This window comes from Colius striatus, chromosome 1 (genome assembly GCF_028858725.1).
Source record: "Colius striatus isolate bColStr4 chromosome 1, bColStr4.1.hap1, whole genome shotgun sequence".
NCBI classification, from domain to species: Eukaryota; Metazoa; Chordata; class Aves; order Coliiformes; family Coliidae; genus Colius; species Colius striatus.
In genome coordinates, this window is record NC_084759.1 from 148,593,602 (window position 1) to 148,609,555 (window position 15,954).

Below are 15,954 nucleotides of genomic sequence, written 5' to 3' on the forward strand. Positions count from 1 at the left end.
TGGAGGTATATCCGTCTGTGGAGTTTTTAACTTCATACTTGAGCAGGAATGTGATGTTTACCACTTTTCATAACCAAATATTTTTCTTGCTGGTCAGGAAGGATGAGAAAGGGTAATCTTTTGTTGCTACTTCTATATTTAAATATTTGGAAGGTGACAGTGATGGTAACTAGGAAGAAAGACGATCTTAACAGAAACAAAATTCCCAGCTATTTAATTAATTCCCTTCTTGACTTAAAGCTCAGTATTGGTTTTGAAGGACTATCCAAAACAGGCCAGCTTCCCAGCATACCAGCTGCTAAAAGGTAGAACTTGCTTGCTCAAGTTTTACAGTACCAAAAAAGGCAAGATGTGGAGCTTGTGGAAAGTTTGGAGGACCATCTTCAGTAAGATTACATTCAAATCTTTAGCTCTCCTTTTTCTACCCCACAAAAAAACCCCATACACAACTGGAAGAATTCTTTCCCGTGGAGGTTCTCTCCATCCTTAAGGTGGATAAAAACATATGGAATATGAATCAGTCCACTAAAAATCAGTAAAAATCAGTACACTACAGAACCCACGTCTCCCATCTAAAATTAGAGCTGTCATCAGCAAGCTCCACTGCAGTGCTATTGGGCACAGATACATCTTGGACTTCTTGAAAAATCCCAGCTACATTAGTCTTATTCCAAACGGGCACTTTGTGTCATGTGGGTTTCTTATTTCATGGTTCGTAATCTTTCTGTCTATTAAATAACATTGAGTACTCTGTAAGAGCAGGTTACATGGAAGTTATCAGTAGCCACTAGTATTAATCATCACAATTATTTTTTTTCCTTTAACATTCAAGGGTATAAAATAGAATCCATGAGACAGGCTAACTTTTGTGCGAGGCAACTTACGTGTTTTGTAATAAAAAACAATTCTGACATAAATGTTGTGTCTGCCCTTTAAATGCTGGCAATCTATTCTGTAAAAAATAGACACTCATTTACCATTTTTGTACAGCTCTAAGTACCTTTGTTCAAGTCATTGCTCAGTATAATAGTTTTTCCTCTCCAGGCCAGTCACAAACTACGTCACATACTCCACCTTGATAAAGAGTCACTGGCTGCTATTTATATATCGTCCTTAGAATGAATTGGTTTTTTCTCTTCACTTTCATGCAGGAGGCTGAGATAAACTCACTGTTGTTCAGCACCTCAAACCTAACTGTCCTTGTGCCTTCTCTCCAAGCAATTGAAAACATGGATGAAGATGAGAAAGACTTTTGGATGTCAAAGAGCAATATTCCAACTCTACTGAAGTACGTTAATGGTTTGAGGGTTCAGGTTTTCTATGAGTTGATTTTTATGCCAAGCAAGCCTTTGTTTGAAGCCACTAAAATAAGACAACTATTACAATTTTAAGGGAATAGGATTCCCCTTTTAGTTAAAGTGATATAAATATCTATAACAACTCTACTGAAAACAAAGACATTGCTTGTATTATGTCAGAAACATTTAAAGGCCCAGCTAAGATCAGAACATAGCCGACAAGAGGTATTGTAGAAAAAATTTGTGTTTTAAAGTACACTTTTAAACACACTATGCAAAAAAAAAAAAAGGAGAGAAAATACAAAACCTTCAAATCCAGTTAATTTCCTTTAGGTATCATGTATTAACAGGAGCTTACAGCTTCGCTGATTTCCAGAATTTATCATCCTCTGATGTGCTGCCAACATCTCTACAGAGCAACTTCCTACACGTGTCTAAAGAAAATGGGGTGAGATGATCTGTAAAGCATTGTGGTATCACACAACAAACCCTGACCCTCACTTCCACCAACTTTTGTGTAATACAAAACCACACAGACATTATGTACCCGCATTTAAAAAAATAGAATGTGTCATAGAATTAAAGGAATAAATCAATTCTATTTGGCCCTCTGGGAGAAACATTAACTTGACTTTCTCCACCATTTTACTTAGCTGATAGACAAATAAATATTATATATTTACTGTCCCAAATAGTATTTATTACTAGTGTCCCAGTACCTGCAGCAAACACTGAACAGTCTCACAACGGAGTGGAAGCACAGTCTGTGAGAAATAATTTAAGACAAAGAGCATCAAGAAAACCCAGTAACTTATCTTAGGGAACTGGCGAGGTAAGAGGAAGCAGTGAAGCTGCACTCATGCCCACATGTGCAACTTGATAGTCCCAAACCACTCACAGTTATTTTTAATGGTAAACAACTACAACTGACAGCACCTCCTCCTCAGCCTTTTTATTTAGCATCCCATGTTCTGAGGAGGATTTTCTGGAAACACACATGGCAAGTATAAGCATTTCATCCCGATAAGGGAGGGGAAAGTTTACCCCACCTCCATGGCCTGAATAAAAAGTCATTAATGGGATCCTTCAAAGCTGCATAGACCAAGAGGACAGGAATTGTCACAGAAGCTCATCCTGCTGTGGGGTGGAGGTGAATGTGTCTACCCAGAGTAACCACTTCAGTGCCAGTAACCTCATGGCTTTGCTGGTCTGCACATGGGGAACTGCCCAGTCTCAAAGTCACCTCTCTTGCTCACAGTTCTCTGAGGGTAATCTAGCCTCTGGTGTGGATTGGCAAAAGCAGAGATGTGATGGAGCCAGAGGCAAGCATTTGGGAAGGTGTAGAAATCCACAGAATAAATGTTAGGAAAATGTCACCATCATGATGTGAAAGCAAACTCTCTCTCCTCTCCCTCTTTCAGAACCTCACCCTTGAGGGTGCTCACATCGTGGCTGGCGACATCGCGTCCACAAATGGGATCATACATGTTATTGATAAGGTATATGGCCACATGGGGAGACTGAATCACAAGCAGTGGGAAATAATTAATAGCCATCGGGGAAAAAAAACCCAAAGTATTTGTGCAGAACAACATTTTATCCTGCATTTGATCCTTGCAGGTGATACCACAGTATGTGCACACACGGTAATGTGAGATATCTGCTCTCTTTTCAGGTTCTGACCCCCCTCCGCAGCATTGTCATGCCAAGGCTGCTGGCCCGCCTGGAGCAAATGCCCGATTACTCCATTTTCAGAGGCTACATCATTGTAAGGTTTCACATCATTTTAAGAATAGAAGTAGTTCTGCTTTGTTTGCATTTCAACAGATTTCAGGCTGTCAGTGGCCATTCTGATTTGTTTTTATGTGTTTCACAACAGCAATACAGCCTGGTAAATGAAATAGAAAATGCAAACACATACACAGTCTTTGCCCCAAATAATGATGCCATTGAAAATTACCTAAAGGAGAAAAAATCTGCTACTCTGGTACGTATTACTCACAAAGCTTGTCTCATCTTAGTTTCAAGTGGATGGATTGAGAGGACACAGATTTTTCTTTCCAAAAATCCAGTAAGCTTGGTTTTGCTTTTAATACCAGAGGAGGAAAGAGGGATCCACCTATATTTTCCCAGCTTGCTAGAAGAGCCTAGCTATCTTTTTTCTGGGGTTTGTCCTACTCTAGATTAAAATCATGCTGATAATATCCAAGAAATTTCATCAGTAGATGTTTTCAGCACCTTTTTTTCAAAGATCAGTACAGGAATGACCAGAAATAACACTAAAATGAGCTTCCTAGGTGAACAAGGCCACTGGCAACCCCATCATTAATAATGCCACAAAATATACTGACTCCTTAAAACTATCCAGATGCTTGCTCTGTCACCCCTTCAGGAATGCTATTGCCCAGCCACTTTCTGCAGACCGTTTCTAATCCCAGTTTACAAGCACCATTGGCCAGTCCTAGGGCTCAGAAAAATTTCCAAGATTTTTCTGGCTACAAAAATTTTTTCAGTAAAAGCCCATTACTGCTACCCACTACCAAGAACCTCACCAGGCTCATGCCTGACCTGGCCACCAGTTCTTCCTGCTGGCTTGAACGTGTCCATCCCACCTCCCCTGCCAACCTCAGTCCTCATGGCCAGAGCTAGTTTATATTATTTTGACAGCACACCTCTGGCCAGTTTATATCCCTTTAGTCTTATGCCAAGAATATGCTCTAGCTGAAATAAATTTCTCCTTCTGGCATTTGTGCCCTGACACATTTACAAGGCAAGTTTTTTCAGTCCTGTCAGTCTCCTCCGAAGATAAGCTGTCCATTTCCTGCACTGTCCCAGAACCTTTCTTTGTATTTGCTCCAGTTTAAACAACTTTATTGAACATACATACCAAGAGCCACACCTTGCAGAGGAAGCTTTGCCTATGACTTGCTCAATGACATTAATATTTCCCTGCCTCTCCCACAAATATTTACCCTGCTACACTGTCCCTACTTTCATGGTCTCCATTTACAGTCACAAAGCTGAAGAGCACAAGGGTCAAAAGACTCATCCCAAAACATTTGCCACCAATCAGTAGACCCATGACAAATGTCTCACTTGCTGCCTCACTGGAAGAATTCACACGTGATCAAACTATGTCTTCCCAAATAACTTTTGAATGCTATTTTAGTGTTTTGTGACACACCACCATCGTTTCTGTGTTACTGCAAAAAGCATTTATAACAAACTGGGAGGGGCACATAGGACATCAGTCCCCTTGGATTCAGGTTATACACACCTTTTTGTTTCCACTACTTACCAATATTTATCTGTCTTACTTCCATCCTCACAACCTTGCCTGTTGTGGCAATCTGACAAAGAAAACCAGAAAACAACCATAACATTAAGCCTCCCTAAGCCTTGTCCTCTTCATGAAACACCTTGGGAGAGCTGTGAGCTCATCACAGGGAAGAAAACGTGTTTCTTGGCCTTGAAGAAGCAAGGTTTTGTTCTGCCAGTGATTAAAGACAGAAATGAAGATAGATGAGAGTTAACTCCAAAGCAGTCAAGTCAGGAGGATTAAATAGGGTTGGACATTGGTGAAGATTAGTTCTTCCTTAATTCTCACCTTGCCTGCCAATATTTCTTTGTTAAGTCTGTGGAAATGAAAATAGTATGGCTTCCACTCCAGGAGAAGTACAGACCACTATTTTATTGTGTGAGCAAAGTTAGGCAGCATCACAAATCTTGAAACCTGGGGTTGCTTCATGCTTTCACATACTTTTGAAGGAGCAGAAGAAGAATGAGTAGCATGAACTTTCAGAAGGGGATAGCAGGAAACAGGATTTCTCACAAGCACCTTTCCTTTCAAAGACACAGAGCTGCTGCAGCACTGTGTCTGTTGGCCAGGCAGCTCTTAAGCTCTTCAAATGCCCCAGCTTCGCTCACATCTACTCATGTCACACAAATACATCTTACTTCTTCTTCCTCCAAATCAGGGAGAGCTCTGGGAGTCTCCTGCTTCAGAACATGATGCAGCAACCTTGGAAAGCTCTCATAAAATTTTTATGTACAGAGAATAATTTCACCACATCAATGAAAAATTAATACACTCTAGCAGAGAGACACGGAAAACTTTCAAATTAAAAGGTGTGGCTTTAACACTGTTGACTGAAGATGACATTAAAAAGTAGAAAAAAAAATAAAACCAGAAATCAACCCAAAAAAATATAAATTATTGTAAACATTCTTCTATAGGTGGTTCAGGAATTGCAAAGGAAGAACAAATGGGTATGGGGAAGATTATAAAAGCATTCATGAATATACAACTTCTGATATCAAATGAAGTCACAAAGTTCAGAGTCCTACAAAGTCATCTGACTAACTTTTCCCTGAATCTATCAGCTAGCCCTGTAAAGACACACTACTAGGCTCAAGCAAACCTTAGTCCAGCCTATTCAATAGCCTCTCATTCTCCATGGTCAATAAAGGTTTCTTTATTCAGGAATACAGGCTCTCCACAGTAGGAAATATGAAACAACCTCCCAGCTGGAGAAACTTCTTAAATTCAGGCAATCTGTGTTTGGCCTTTGAGAAAAGCTATCCTTAATAACTTTTCATGCTTTGTTACATAGCTCTGTAACAAATATTCTTGTGTTTGCAGGATGAAGGCCAAATCCGCTACCACATTGTGCTGGATGAGAAGCTCCTGAAGAATGACCTACACAATGGCATGCACAGGGAGACCATGCTAGGGTCCTCTTACCAGGTTGGCTTCTTCCTTCACAATGGCCAGGTACTGCTGTCTGCATCTGCTTGGAGAAGCAGGTTTCCTGCTTTTTACAAATCCATCTTCAACTTTAAAAGCTAATATGCACTCAAAAAAAGCTGGGCACTTGCCATTAGCTTCTTGATATAAGAGCACAACAGTTGTCACTCAGATGCAATGCCTTTCTCAGATCTGCTTAATTCAAAGTCACTCTTGAAGAGATCAAGCCACTGTGGTGGATGGCTAGCAGCTACAAGTCTGCATTGCAAAGCAGTCATTAATCTCACTTCCAAGAACTATTAGAAACCTGCCTTCAATTATAAAATATTCATTCTATTTTCTGTGGATTTATCCCACTTTCAATCCTAAGAGCTCAAAGCAAGAGGCAACAGATGTGAAGCACCTTTCCACACTCAGTTCTGTAGCACAGCTGGGAAGGGAACTTGGCCCTCCTCCTTCTCTGTCCCAGATATCCCTCTGGGCATAGGCAAAGGAGGTCAGAAAGCTTCTCACCAAAGTGGTTTCACCCCTGCTGTTTGCACTGCCCATGGCAGAGCCTTAAAAAAAGCAGCTGTTCATGGTGCTGTTCCTGGTGAGGGCACAATGGAAGTGTGGAGCAACAGTGAGATGATGAAAGTCCTCCTTGAAGGAGCAGCTACTGGGCAGGCTTCCTTGAAGCACCTGAGTCCCCACAGAGAGCAAATCCATCTCTTGGTTTGTTTTAGGCTCCTTCTTAAAACCTTTTACCTTTACTCCCCATGGCAGAAAAAGCTGCTTTACCATACCCTGTTGCTAAGAAACTTCAACAGGCTGCAAGTCATCTCATGCCCTCCAGTCCAGTGAAGCTCTTGTATGTAGCAATTTGGATGTGAGCAAGTGCTTGAAGTTAACTATGTTCACTGGTTTTCCTGAGTGAGACTGGTACATTGTTCCCTCTTTTGCCTGCTACTGCTATGGTTACCATATGGTTACCAAACAGCTCTGCTGCTTTTCTTTTGCAGTTATTCATAAATGATGCACCTATAAGCTATACAAATGTTGCAACAGACCAAGGAATTATTCATGGATTGGGAAAAGTCTTGGAAATCCAGAAAAACAGATGTGACATCAATGATACCGTGATCATTGTAAGTGGTTCTGTTCATAGAGATGTTTAAAGGTCCCTCAGAGAGATCTATAGCCAAACACAACTCATATGTAAGTGACACTATTTCCCAGCAAGGAGTGTGCACCTTTTCCACAAAAGATATTCCTAACAGAGTTCTAACATCTATTGAGACAGCTTTGATCCTACAATCTGTGTACTGACAGCCTGTATAAAATATAATCAGAGTACTATAGGATAAAGCAATTCCTGAGCTTTAATTTTCAGAAAATAATAGCAATGCACTATTCCGATACATCTTCTTAGCCAAGTATCTTGTTCGTAAAACAAACAAGCGGAGGAAAAACTGAAAATACAACATTTCTAGTAAGGAAAAAAATTTCAAGTGATTACCACTGCACATATCGATGGATTCCTTGTCCCCTCCGAGTAAAGCATTCTCCCTCTTTTGTTCCTTGCAGGAGTCATAAATGGGTTTACATTCCTCTAAAGAATAGGACGTGATTTCCCCACTGCTTCTCAGTCAAATAGGACAGCAAGCGGGCTGTGAGACTTGTGCTTCAGTTAAAGCAAATATAACATGCATGAACTGTTGCAGCTTAATTCTTTTCCTTGGGATATAGTGCCATATTAGAATGTATTTCACTCAAGGCTCTTCCCCAGACAAGTCCTTTGCACAGTCTTTTCTTGTCGAAAACTATGCTATGTTCAAATGCAGCAACATACTTAAACACTTAAGCCTTGTTAAAAGTAAGAACATAGTTAGCTAAACAGGAGTAATATTAAACATTGTATGCTAGGTAAAGTACAGATGTAACCAATTTGGAGAAACTGACCTTACATTTGCAAAAGATTCACATGCACACATAGCATAGGACATACACATAGTATGAGTCTTACATTTCCAAGTTGTCCTTGGGCCATAGCTAAATCGTGGCCAAGCTCAGGATTTGCCCTTTACTGTACTTTAGATGGGGAAGAGTTTGGGAAGCATCACTTCAGAAGACCTTTCTTTCTCCTTCCCCTTGAGAGAAGGTTTCCCATGCGGTGTCCCCACAGACTCCCTGGTAGAGATGTTCTTCCTTGCAGAATAGTGCAGTTACCCTCACCACCTTTACCAAAGGGATTATCCTGTCTGCACCTTAGGCTAGGTTTAGAAATATATCTGGAAATTATGCACTTTCTATTGAACAATTTGTCTGCAGCTCTATAACAGTCCATTAACTACATCCTATTTGCGTTACTTAAGGAAAAGTGCAGAATTTGTTCACAGCCATCAAGTTGTCCCCCAGGAACAAAAGAAATAGTAAGTATTTTGTCATTAATGCTATTTTTGTATCAAAACCGAGCATAGATTCATTCAATTCTGTTTTTAATACAATTGCCTCCATTTCAACAAAAGTTATCATAATTACTTCAGCCTGCTACATACATCACTTACAGTCAATATACTCAATCCACCCAGAGAGCAAGGTAGCAGAATCAAGGGCAGCTTAAAGATAGTTTTATCTTGAAAGACCAGTTTCTAGCGTGCATCAGGACAGTTGCAGACTCCTCAAACTGCAAATGTTACCTCTACCATGCAAAACTGAGGGAGCTGAAGATGGTTTGGAATATACTCACTATAGGAGGAATTACAGCAGCAGTTTTGAGCCCTTCAAATCAGAGATACACAGAAAGGTAAACAATCCAGCAAGATGCTGTGAGTTGTGGTCACAAGAAAGTTTGGAGACTATAGACACTTTGGATGCCTAGGTCCAACACATTAGAACTGCAGATATTTAGCATGTCTCTATCAACCACGATATGACCTAAACTTTCTTGGCATCTAAATTTCTCTGGGAAAGCTTCTCTGCTGGAATCATGTAAGCATGTTTTCTTTTATTATTATTTTTTAATTATTTATGGCAGTAACAGGATTCCAAAGCAGATCAAGGGCCATCCATCCCATTAAAGTAATTAGCTGGTAAAGCCAAACTGAAGTGCTCAAGGGTAAGAATCAAAAACATAAACATCTTCTTTACAATGAACAGCTGGATGGATGGCTATCTCCATCTCCTAACAAGTGTAACATGAGACTGGTGAATCTTCTTCAGCAAGCAATCTTTCCTAACTGTGTCCAAACCTGCAAGATAACGTTTCAACAGCTGTTTTGGCAGAACTGTGGCTCTCAGTTTTCCAAGAAGAATTAGGAAGAACAGGAAATATGTCAGAAAAAAACAGTTTGTCAAATTTCAGAAATAAATTCTGAGCAAAGGCAATGTTAGACATATCTTTAAAATGCTACAGGCCATTGAGTTCACTAGGAAAGAAAAAAATAATCATTTAGCTAATGCAGTTTTACTTCTAAAAGTATTTCCTTCAGTTTCACTGTGAACGTGTGAGTCAGCGCACAGCATGCATAAAGTTAATGTCCCATTTTTTAAAACATTTGAAAGTAGCTGATTAATATTACTCAGAAGTGCAGCTGTTCCTCCAATTTTTGTTCAGGCAGGGCCGAAGAAATACTGCGTCCTTTCAGAAAACAACATGAGAACATACACCATACAGATTGGGTGCAAGCCAAAGTGTGCTAAAACCATCATTGTGAGTACACCCTTTCTATCATGTTAAAAGCCAGGAACCCCTATCCCTGAAGTTCACTCTATTTGTAATCCTCACTAAACACAACAGCATGTCAAGGCAGTCCCTGACAATGTATTTATAGGCCTTTTATTCTGAATGCAGAGACTGGAAAGTTAAAGGCTGCTGGTGACTGCTGCAGAAGGATGGGAGTCAGTGTGGTGCAGAGGGAGCACAAGTTTGGGAAAGGCAACTACACTTGTGCCTAGCAGTCTTGTCTATCTTTCCCTGGGGTGGTGGTGGGTACCCGAGTCCCACCAAGGTCTTGGGGTGGTGGCCTGAGTCCTGGCACGGTAAAGAATGTGGCCAGAGACCAGCAGAGCAGAAGGTAAAAATCCAGATCTCCAGTTTACCTCCACCCAGCAGCAGTCCCAAGAGATGATAGCCAGCGGCCACGTGCTTGCTGCCACACTTACTACCTGGACTCTGACCCCTTAGCACATCATTTCTTGATTTCCAGACCAGGGAGTGCTGTGCAGGCTTCTTCGGGCAGCAATGTCAGCCCTGTCCGGGGAAAGCAGGGAATGCCTGCTTCGGGAACGGCATCTGTCTGGACGGCATCAACGGCACAGGGGCCTGTGAGTGTGGAGAGGGGTTTGTTGGTACTGCCTGCGAAAGCTGCGTCTCAGGCAAATACGGCCACAACTGTGATCAAGGTACTGAGCACCTCCCAACCACACAGACAACCTGTGCTAGTCCTGTCAGATGTCAAAATCTTCCCCTTAGATGTCTTAACTGTGTCAATCCTGGATCCTAAAAAGGTACATCACTTTCAGGGTAATAGACCCGTCTTGTAAACATCATCAACCTCTTTTTTCCCACATTATAGTATTTTCTCTCTATTCCTTTGTCTGGAGACAGTACCTCCAATCCTGGCACACTACAGGCTTAGAAGAGCATCCAGAAAGATTAATCTTTTTTCTTTTTTCTGTTGTGTCTAGTAAAAGGACAAGGGGTAATGGGCATAAGCTGGAACACAAAAAGGTTCACTTAAACGTAAGGAAGAACTTTTTACTGAAAGAGTGACAGAGCACTAGCACAGGCTACTCAGGGAGCTTGTGGAATCTCCTTCTCTGGAGATTCTCAAAACCCACCTGGACACGTTGCTGTGTGACCTGATCGAGGTGAACCTGCTTTAGCAGGGAGGTTGGACTGGATGATCTCTAGAAGCCCCTTCTAACCCCTACCATTCTATGATCCTCTTTAGCACTGGTTTTTTCACCAATGCTTTCCCATCAAATTAGAGTTTCAGTGCCTGTATTTGGGAACAGAGGAAAGATGAGCATCTTTTGAATTTAGATCTACTTTGTACACAGAAATCAAGAGGCACAAGCCAAAGTATTTTTTCAAGTAGCCTAGAGCAGAAGGTGCATCAGATGTCTGGTCCATCTCACCTACCCATCTTTTCCCTGTGTGCCTTGCTGCACACAGCACTGCCCTGCCCAGCAGTTTCCTCCCATCTCTCCCCACAGCATGCACCTGTGTTCACGGGAAATGCAGCAGTGGGATCGACGGGGATGGCTCCTGTGAATGTGATGTTGGTTGGAGGGGAGTGTCATGTGAGACTGGTGAGTATCTCCTCCTTGTTTTTATGGGGTGAGAAGAAAGCATTTGCCAGAACTACAGCCACAATCAGATCCCGGTGCACCACCAGATATCCAGCAGCTTCCGATATGCAGTGAGATATGGGTAATACTCATGTGCTATGGCAATTAATCACCATATTAATAGAGAGCTAGCTGAGATAGTGCTCATGGGACTTAAATGCCTTACTTAGCTAATTCACTACCTGTGTCACCCTGTATCTATCTCAGAAGACATTTGTTAAGGCTATACCTTCTGCAGACCAGAGTTACCTAGCATGTTTTGATCCTCAGATCAAAAGCCTCTCAAGTGCTCCCATAAGTTGATTTAGCTATATAACATTGGCTGTTAAATTATGTTCTTGCTAATATACTAAAGACTAATTAGAAAAAAATGTCTATTTTGTGTTGGTTTAATAGAGCTCCTATATAAAATAAAAATGTATTTTAGTTAGACATAATTAAAATGGATTCAATAACTATTGCAGACCTCTATGTATAATAATATAAAATTTTAAAAAGATATAGGCATGCTATATAGAGAGAGAGCATTCAACATCAGTTTTAAATTTGTTCAGGGAAAAAACAGCAATGAAATTAACTTTAGAGTCAGAGTTGCTGCATCTGAGCAAAAATCAATTTCTTTAGAAAACCAGCACTTGTATAATTAATAATGCTCAAAACTCAGACTGAATGTAAATGACGAGTAAAATGTTTTCCTGGTGATATGTTGACAAGCTTCTTCCTCACAACTAAATTGAAGTGATACCCACCTATCTATGCAGATGGAGAGTCTATATAGAGAGAGAGAGAGTTGTTGTTGTCTGGTGTATAACTCCTAACAGACTGCAGGTCTGCATGGTGGGAGCAAAAGACTGAGAAACTAGATGGCTGTGATCTCAAAAGGTTCTGATCTCTGTTTGATTTTTACTTTTTTAACTCTTACAGAAATCAAAGATGACGCATGTAACGCTTCGTGTCATACCAGTGCTAAGTATGTATGAAATCCACTTATTTGCTGGAGAGGGGAGAAAAAGGGGATCTCTTGCAAGGCAAAAAAGCATAATCCATCTTACTCTTCATTAAGGCTTCTCAATAGCATGGTAACTTGTGTTTCCCACCACCAAGATAAGGAGCAATATTACTATAACACATTTAGTGATGAGAGCAATAAGTTCAAAATGTGAATGTTAAAAAAGGAAATAAATGGGATTTTGTTGGGAAGGAAAAAAAAAAAAGAAGCAAGAAAGGTGAGGAAAAAAAGTGAGACATCCTACCATTCAGTATATGAGGAAACGGATTCTGCAGCACTAAAAAGAACAGGAGGCCAAGTCAAAACTGACCGCAAAGTTAGGTTTCTGAGGTGGGTTTTATCTGCTCCTCCTATTTCCCTTATCCACCACCACATACATAAGAAATGCCATTGGCACTAGAGACTTCACCAAAAAGAGCTGCATCTGGCACAAATCAGCTCTCCTATTCACATCAAAATATGGAACAAAAGAAACTGCTCTCAGTAGTCCAGCACCAATACTGGAAGACTAACTTGTTTTCAAAGGAGTAAGTCACCCACACTAAGAGACTTACTGAACTGCACCTGCTCCCCATCACTGACCAGGCAGCAAGATTTACATTACCCAAGACGTTTAAAATACGAGGAAAGGTGTCTGAAAAGAATTCTCATTTTCAGCCACAGCTCTTCTCTAAGAGCAATCAGAAGGGCAAACCTCCTTTTTTCCCCAGATGTGGATCATTCTCTCCACTACGTTTGTGAACTGCATTTCACAGCAGTGATCTTTTACCAGACTTTTCTGCTGTGTCCCTCAATAAATTGTGTGCACACAAAAAAAAATGTCTGCAGCTTTTGGGTGAGCAGGTATGTGACTTCTGCAGTTCTGCATGAGAAAATAGGATAGCTGATGATCAAAGTGTGCTTTGATAATAAACTAATACATCCAAAACACATTTGGAAACCTTGGTCCAAGTAGGTTCGTTTTAATGACTGTAACTACATCTTACTACATTGTTAAATGCCTTGCTATTCCTATGACATTATGTTCAGAACAGTGCAGAAAAACAAGACCTGACTACTTTTTTTTCCTTTCTTTTTTAAATGAAATGTCTTCTCCCTCCTTTTACTTTTTAGCTGCCTTCTATCGAATGGCACTGCCTACTGCAAGTGTGCAGCTGGGTTTGAGGGGAATGGAACGTTCTGCACAGGCAAGTGGACTTTGTTTCTTCCCTTTTGAAAATACAAATCAAACATGTGTAAAGCACTCTGTGGTCACAGTGGAGCTAGTGAGAGATGAGCACTTCTCTGGGCACCAGTGAAAAACTAGGAATTGATGCCAGTTTGCTCAAAACAAGTAAGAGCCAAACAGGTGCAGATTCATAGCAAACAAAGGGCTTAAAATCTCCAAGTTGTGGGGCATTGTGTTGTGGGAGACCAGAGAAAAGGGAACACGCTGTGCACAAGTCAGGCCTCATTGTTTGCAGAGTAACGAATCCTACATTATTACTTTTACTCCCTTTCCCAACAAACCCCAGCAAAGAAAGGGCAATTCAGGGTACAATAGGACTTCCAGCTACTGGAAGCTGTATAGCACTATCATTTCCTCAGCTTTTTGCACTTGCACAGATTTCTGGGGTGGCAAAATCAACTTCATTAGACCAGAGAGATCTGAAAGACCCTCAGAAAGGGGCAATAGCAGCTCATTTTAAGTATCCTTCTAAGAAACTGGGATATACAGACCTGTGAAAAAGACTGCTTCCGGCTACAGGGGTTGTAATTAATTTTACAGTGGTTTCACTTAATCCTTAACTGATTAAGATAGTAATGCCTTTGGGAACAGAAGCATATTTGTCTGTTCACAATAGCTGGCAGGGTCCTAGTCCAAGATTTTAGCACTCTCCCTGCTTTCATTTTCTCTTCTGACACAAATCAACCAAATCCAACTTAATCTGCAGATGAGGTATTCCCCATGTGCAGGAAGAGGTGGGTGACACAGGTCTCTTGTACTAGCTCTGCATTCACCCTTATTCCTGTATACTGGATTCCTGGGCAAAACCCTTAGAGGACAAGTCATCCCCCTAGGCTGGCTGTTATAACTGCTGAACCAGCAATTTGAGGTCATTTGAAGAAAAAACTAAAGCAATGTTGGGGCTGATTTGATTCACACTGAAGATGAGAAAAGGCTCCCTCCCTGTTCTCAGGGTAATCCACACAAACTCAAGTTGCCAGTCTCTGACTCATCCAGAGTTGGAGAAACAGCATGAGTATCCTTCTGAATAACAACCAGGACTTTTGTCACAGGAGGGTGCTGAGTGGTATTACACGACGTTCTGCAAGAGAAGGCCATTTAATCTATGTGCAGAAACACATAAGCTAAGGGAGAGCTTCAAATGGCCATTTAACCTAGAGAACAATGTAAAGGTTCCTTTTTTGATGCTTGTTTGGAATGGACAGAATTGGAAGATGGGAAGTTACTGAAAGTCAGTCCTGAATGAATTCTTATCTTCTACACTAGAAGCACCTCTCAGATCTCCCTCTTAAATATTTGGCACTAATGAAATCTATAGTCTTTTAAATCAGAAAGGTTCTGTGTTCAGAATACATCAACAAATCTCTTTAAAAGAAAGACAGCTTAACCTGAGAAGCAAAAAGCCATTTAAGCACATTGGTTTATTCTGGGTTTTGTCACTGTTCAGCTATTGATGCTTGCAAGACCAGCAATGGTGGCTGTTCTACCAAAGCAGAGTGCAAAAGGACAACGCCTGGCAACAGAGCCTGTGTCTGCAATGCAGGGTACACTGGAGATGGAATAGTCTGCATTGGTAAGCAGTTGCAATCTCTCATATATCACACACAAGAAAATTACAGGAGTAAGTTTCCCTGTAGTTGGAAGGTCTTTCTACTATGAGCCAGAAGACCTTGATGCCAAAAGGCATCTCTATGTGCCGTGTGGTTGATACTCTTTGGCAAACTATGCAACTAAAGCAGTGTGGTGTGACATCAAAGTTTATATTAATAAAGATCTACCTCTTAACAAGGATAGACCCATCTTCAGCAACTTGATACACTCCCACTCTTCTAACCACTGCAAACTTCAAGTCTTTTAGACATTGTTGTACCATACCTTCCCAGGTATGGTTTCAGAAATGCTGACAGTAGGGTTTTAGCCTTACCTAGACAAATTAAAGACCGAGACTGACATACTAAGTAGCTAAGGAAATTAGTTTCATTGATTTGCTGTTGTCTTAAACCTAGTCGCTCCTAGTATGCTTTACTTAAAATTCTCCCTTCTTGGGTTTTCAGAACTCATTCTTTTTATTATACCGTTTCTGTTTTACAAAGAAATCAACCCTTGTCTGGAGAATCACGGCGGATGCGATAGAAATGCAGAATGCACGCAGACTGGACCCAATCAAGTGAGTACTTTGTCAGGGCAGAAAAAAAAAATCTGACTGGACCAGTATTTTTAATTGAATAAAAAAAACATTTCCCCATCTCAGCTTTGTTCATAAATGAAAAAGTGGATTTCATAACAAAAACTGTGAAAAGTATATACTTCCCTCAAAAAGGTATTTCAGGAGGAGTGT

General features: G+C 40.8%; 1 protein-coding gene across 1 annotated transcript in view; it reads left to right on the forward strand.

Moving 5' to 3' along the window:
- STAB2 (stabilin 2) overlaps positions 1–15,954 on the forward strand; it is an 86,222-nt gene that overhangs the window by 41,765 nt on the left and 28,503 nt on the right. The window contains exons 29-43 of the mRNA XM_061988914.1: positions 1,152–1,288; positions 1,632–1,746; positions 2,720–2,797; positions 2,974–3,066; positions 3,178–3,285; positions 5,941–6,072; positions 7,047–7,172; positions 8,400–8,456; positions 9,641–9,736; positions 10,233–10,428; positions 11,245–11,340; positions 12,304–12,349; positions 13,502–13,575; positions 15,064–15,189; positions 15,710–15,783. Of these exons, the coding sequence (XP_061844898.1) occupies positions 1,152–1,288; positions 1,632–1,746; positions 2,720–2,797; positions 2,974–3,066; positions 3,178–3,285; positions 5,941–6,072; positions 7,047–7,172; positions 8,400–8,456; positions 9,641–9,736; positions 10,233–10,428; positions 11,245–11,340; positions 12,304–12,349; positions 13,502–13,575; positions 15,064–15,189; positions 15,710–15,783 (1,554 nt within the window). The remainder of the gene's footprint in view (positions 1–1,151; positions 1,289–1,631; positions 1,747–2,719; positions 2,798–2,973; positions 3,067–3,177; positions 3,286–5,940; positions 6,073–7,046; positions 7,173–8,399; positions 8,457–9,640; positions 9,737–10,232; positions 10,429–11,244; positions 11,341–12,303; positions 12,350–13,501; positions 13,576–15,063; positions 15,190–15,709; positions 15,784–15,954) is intronic.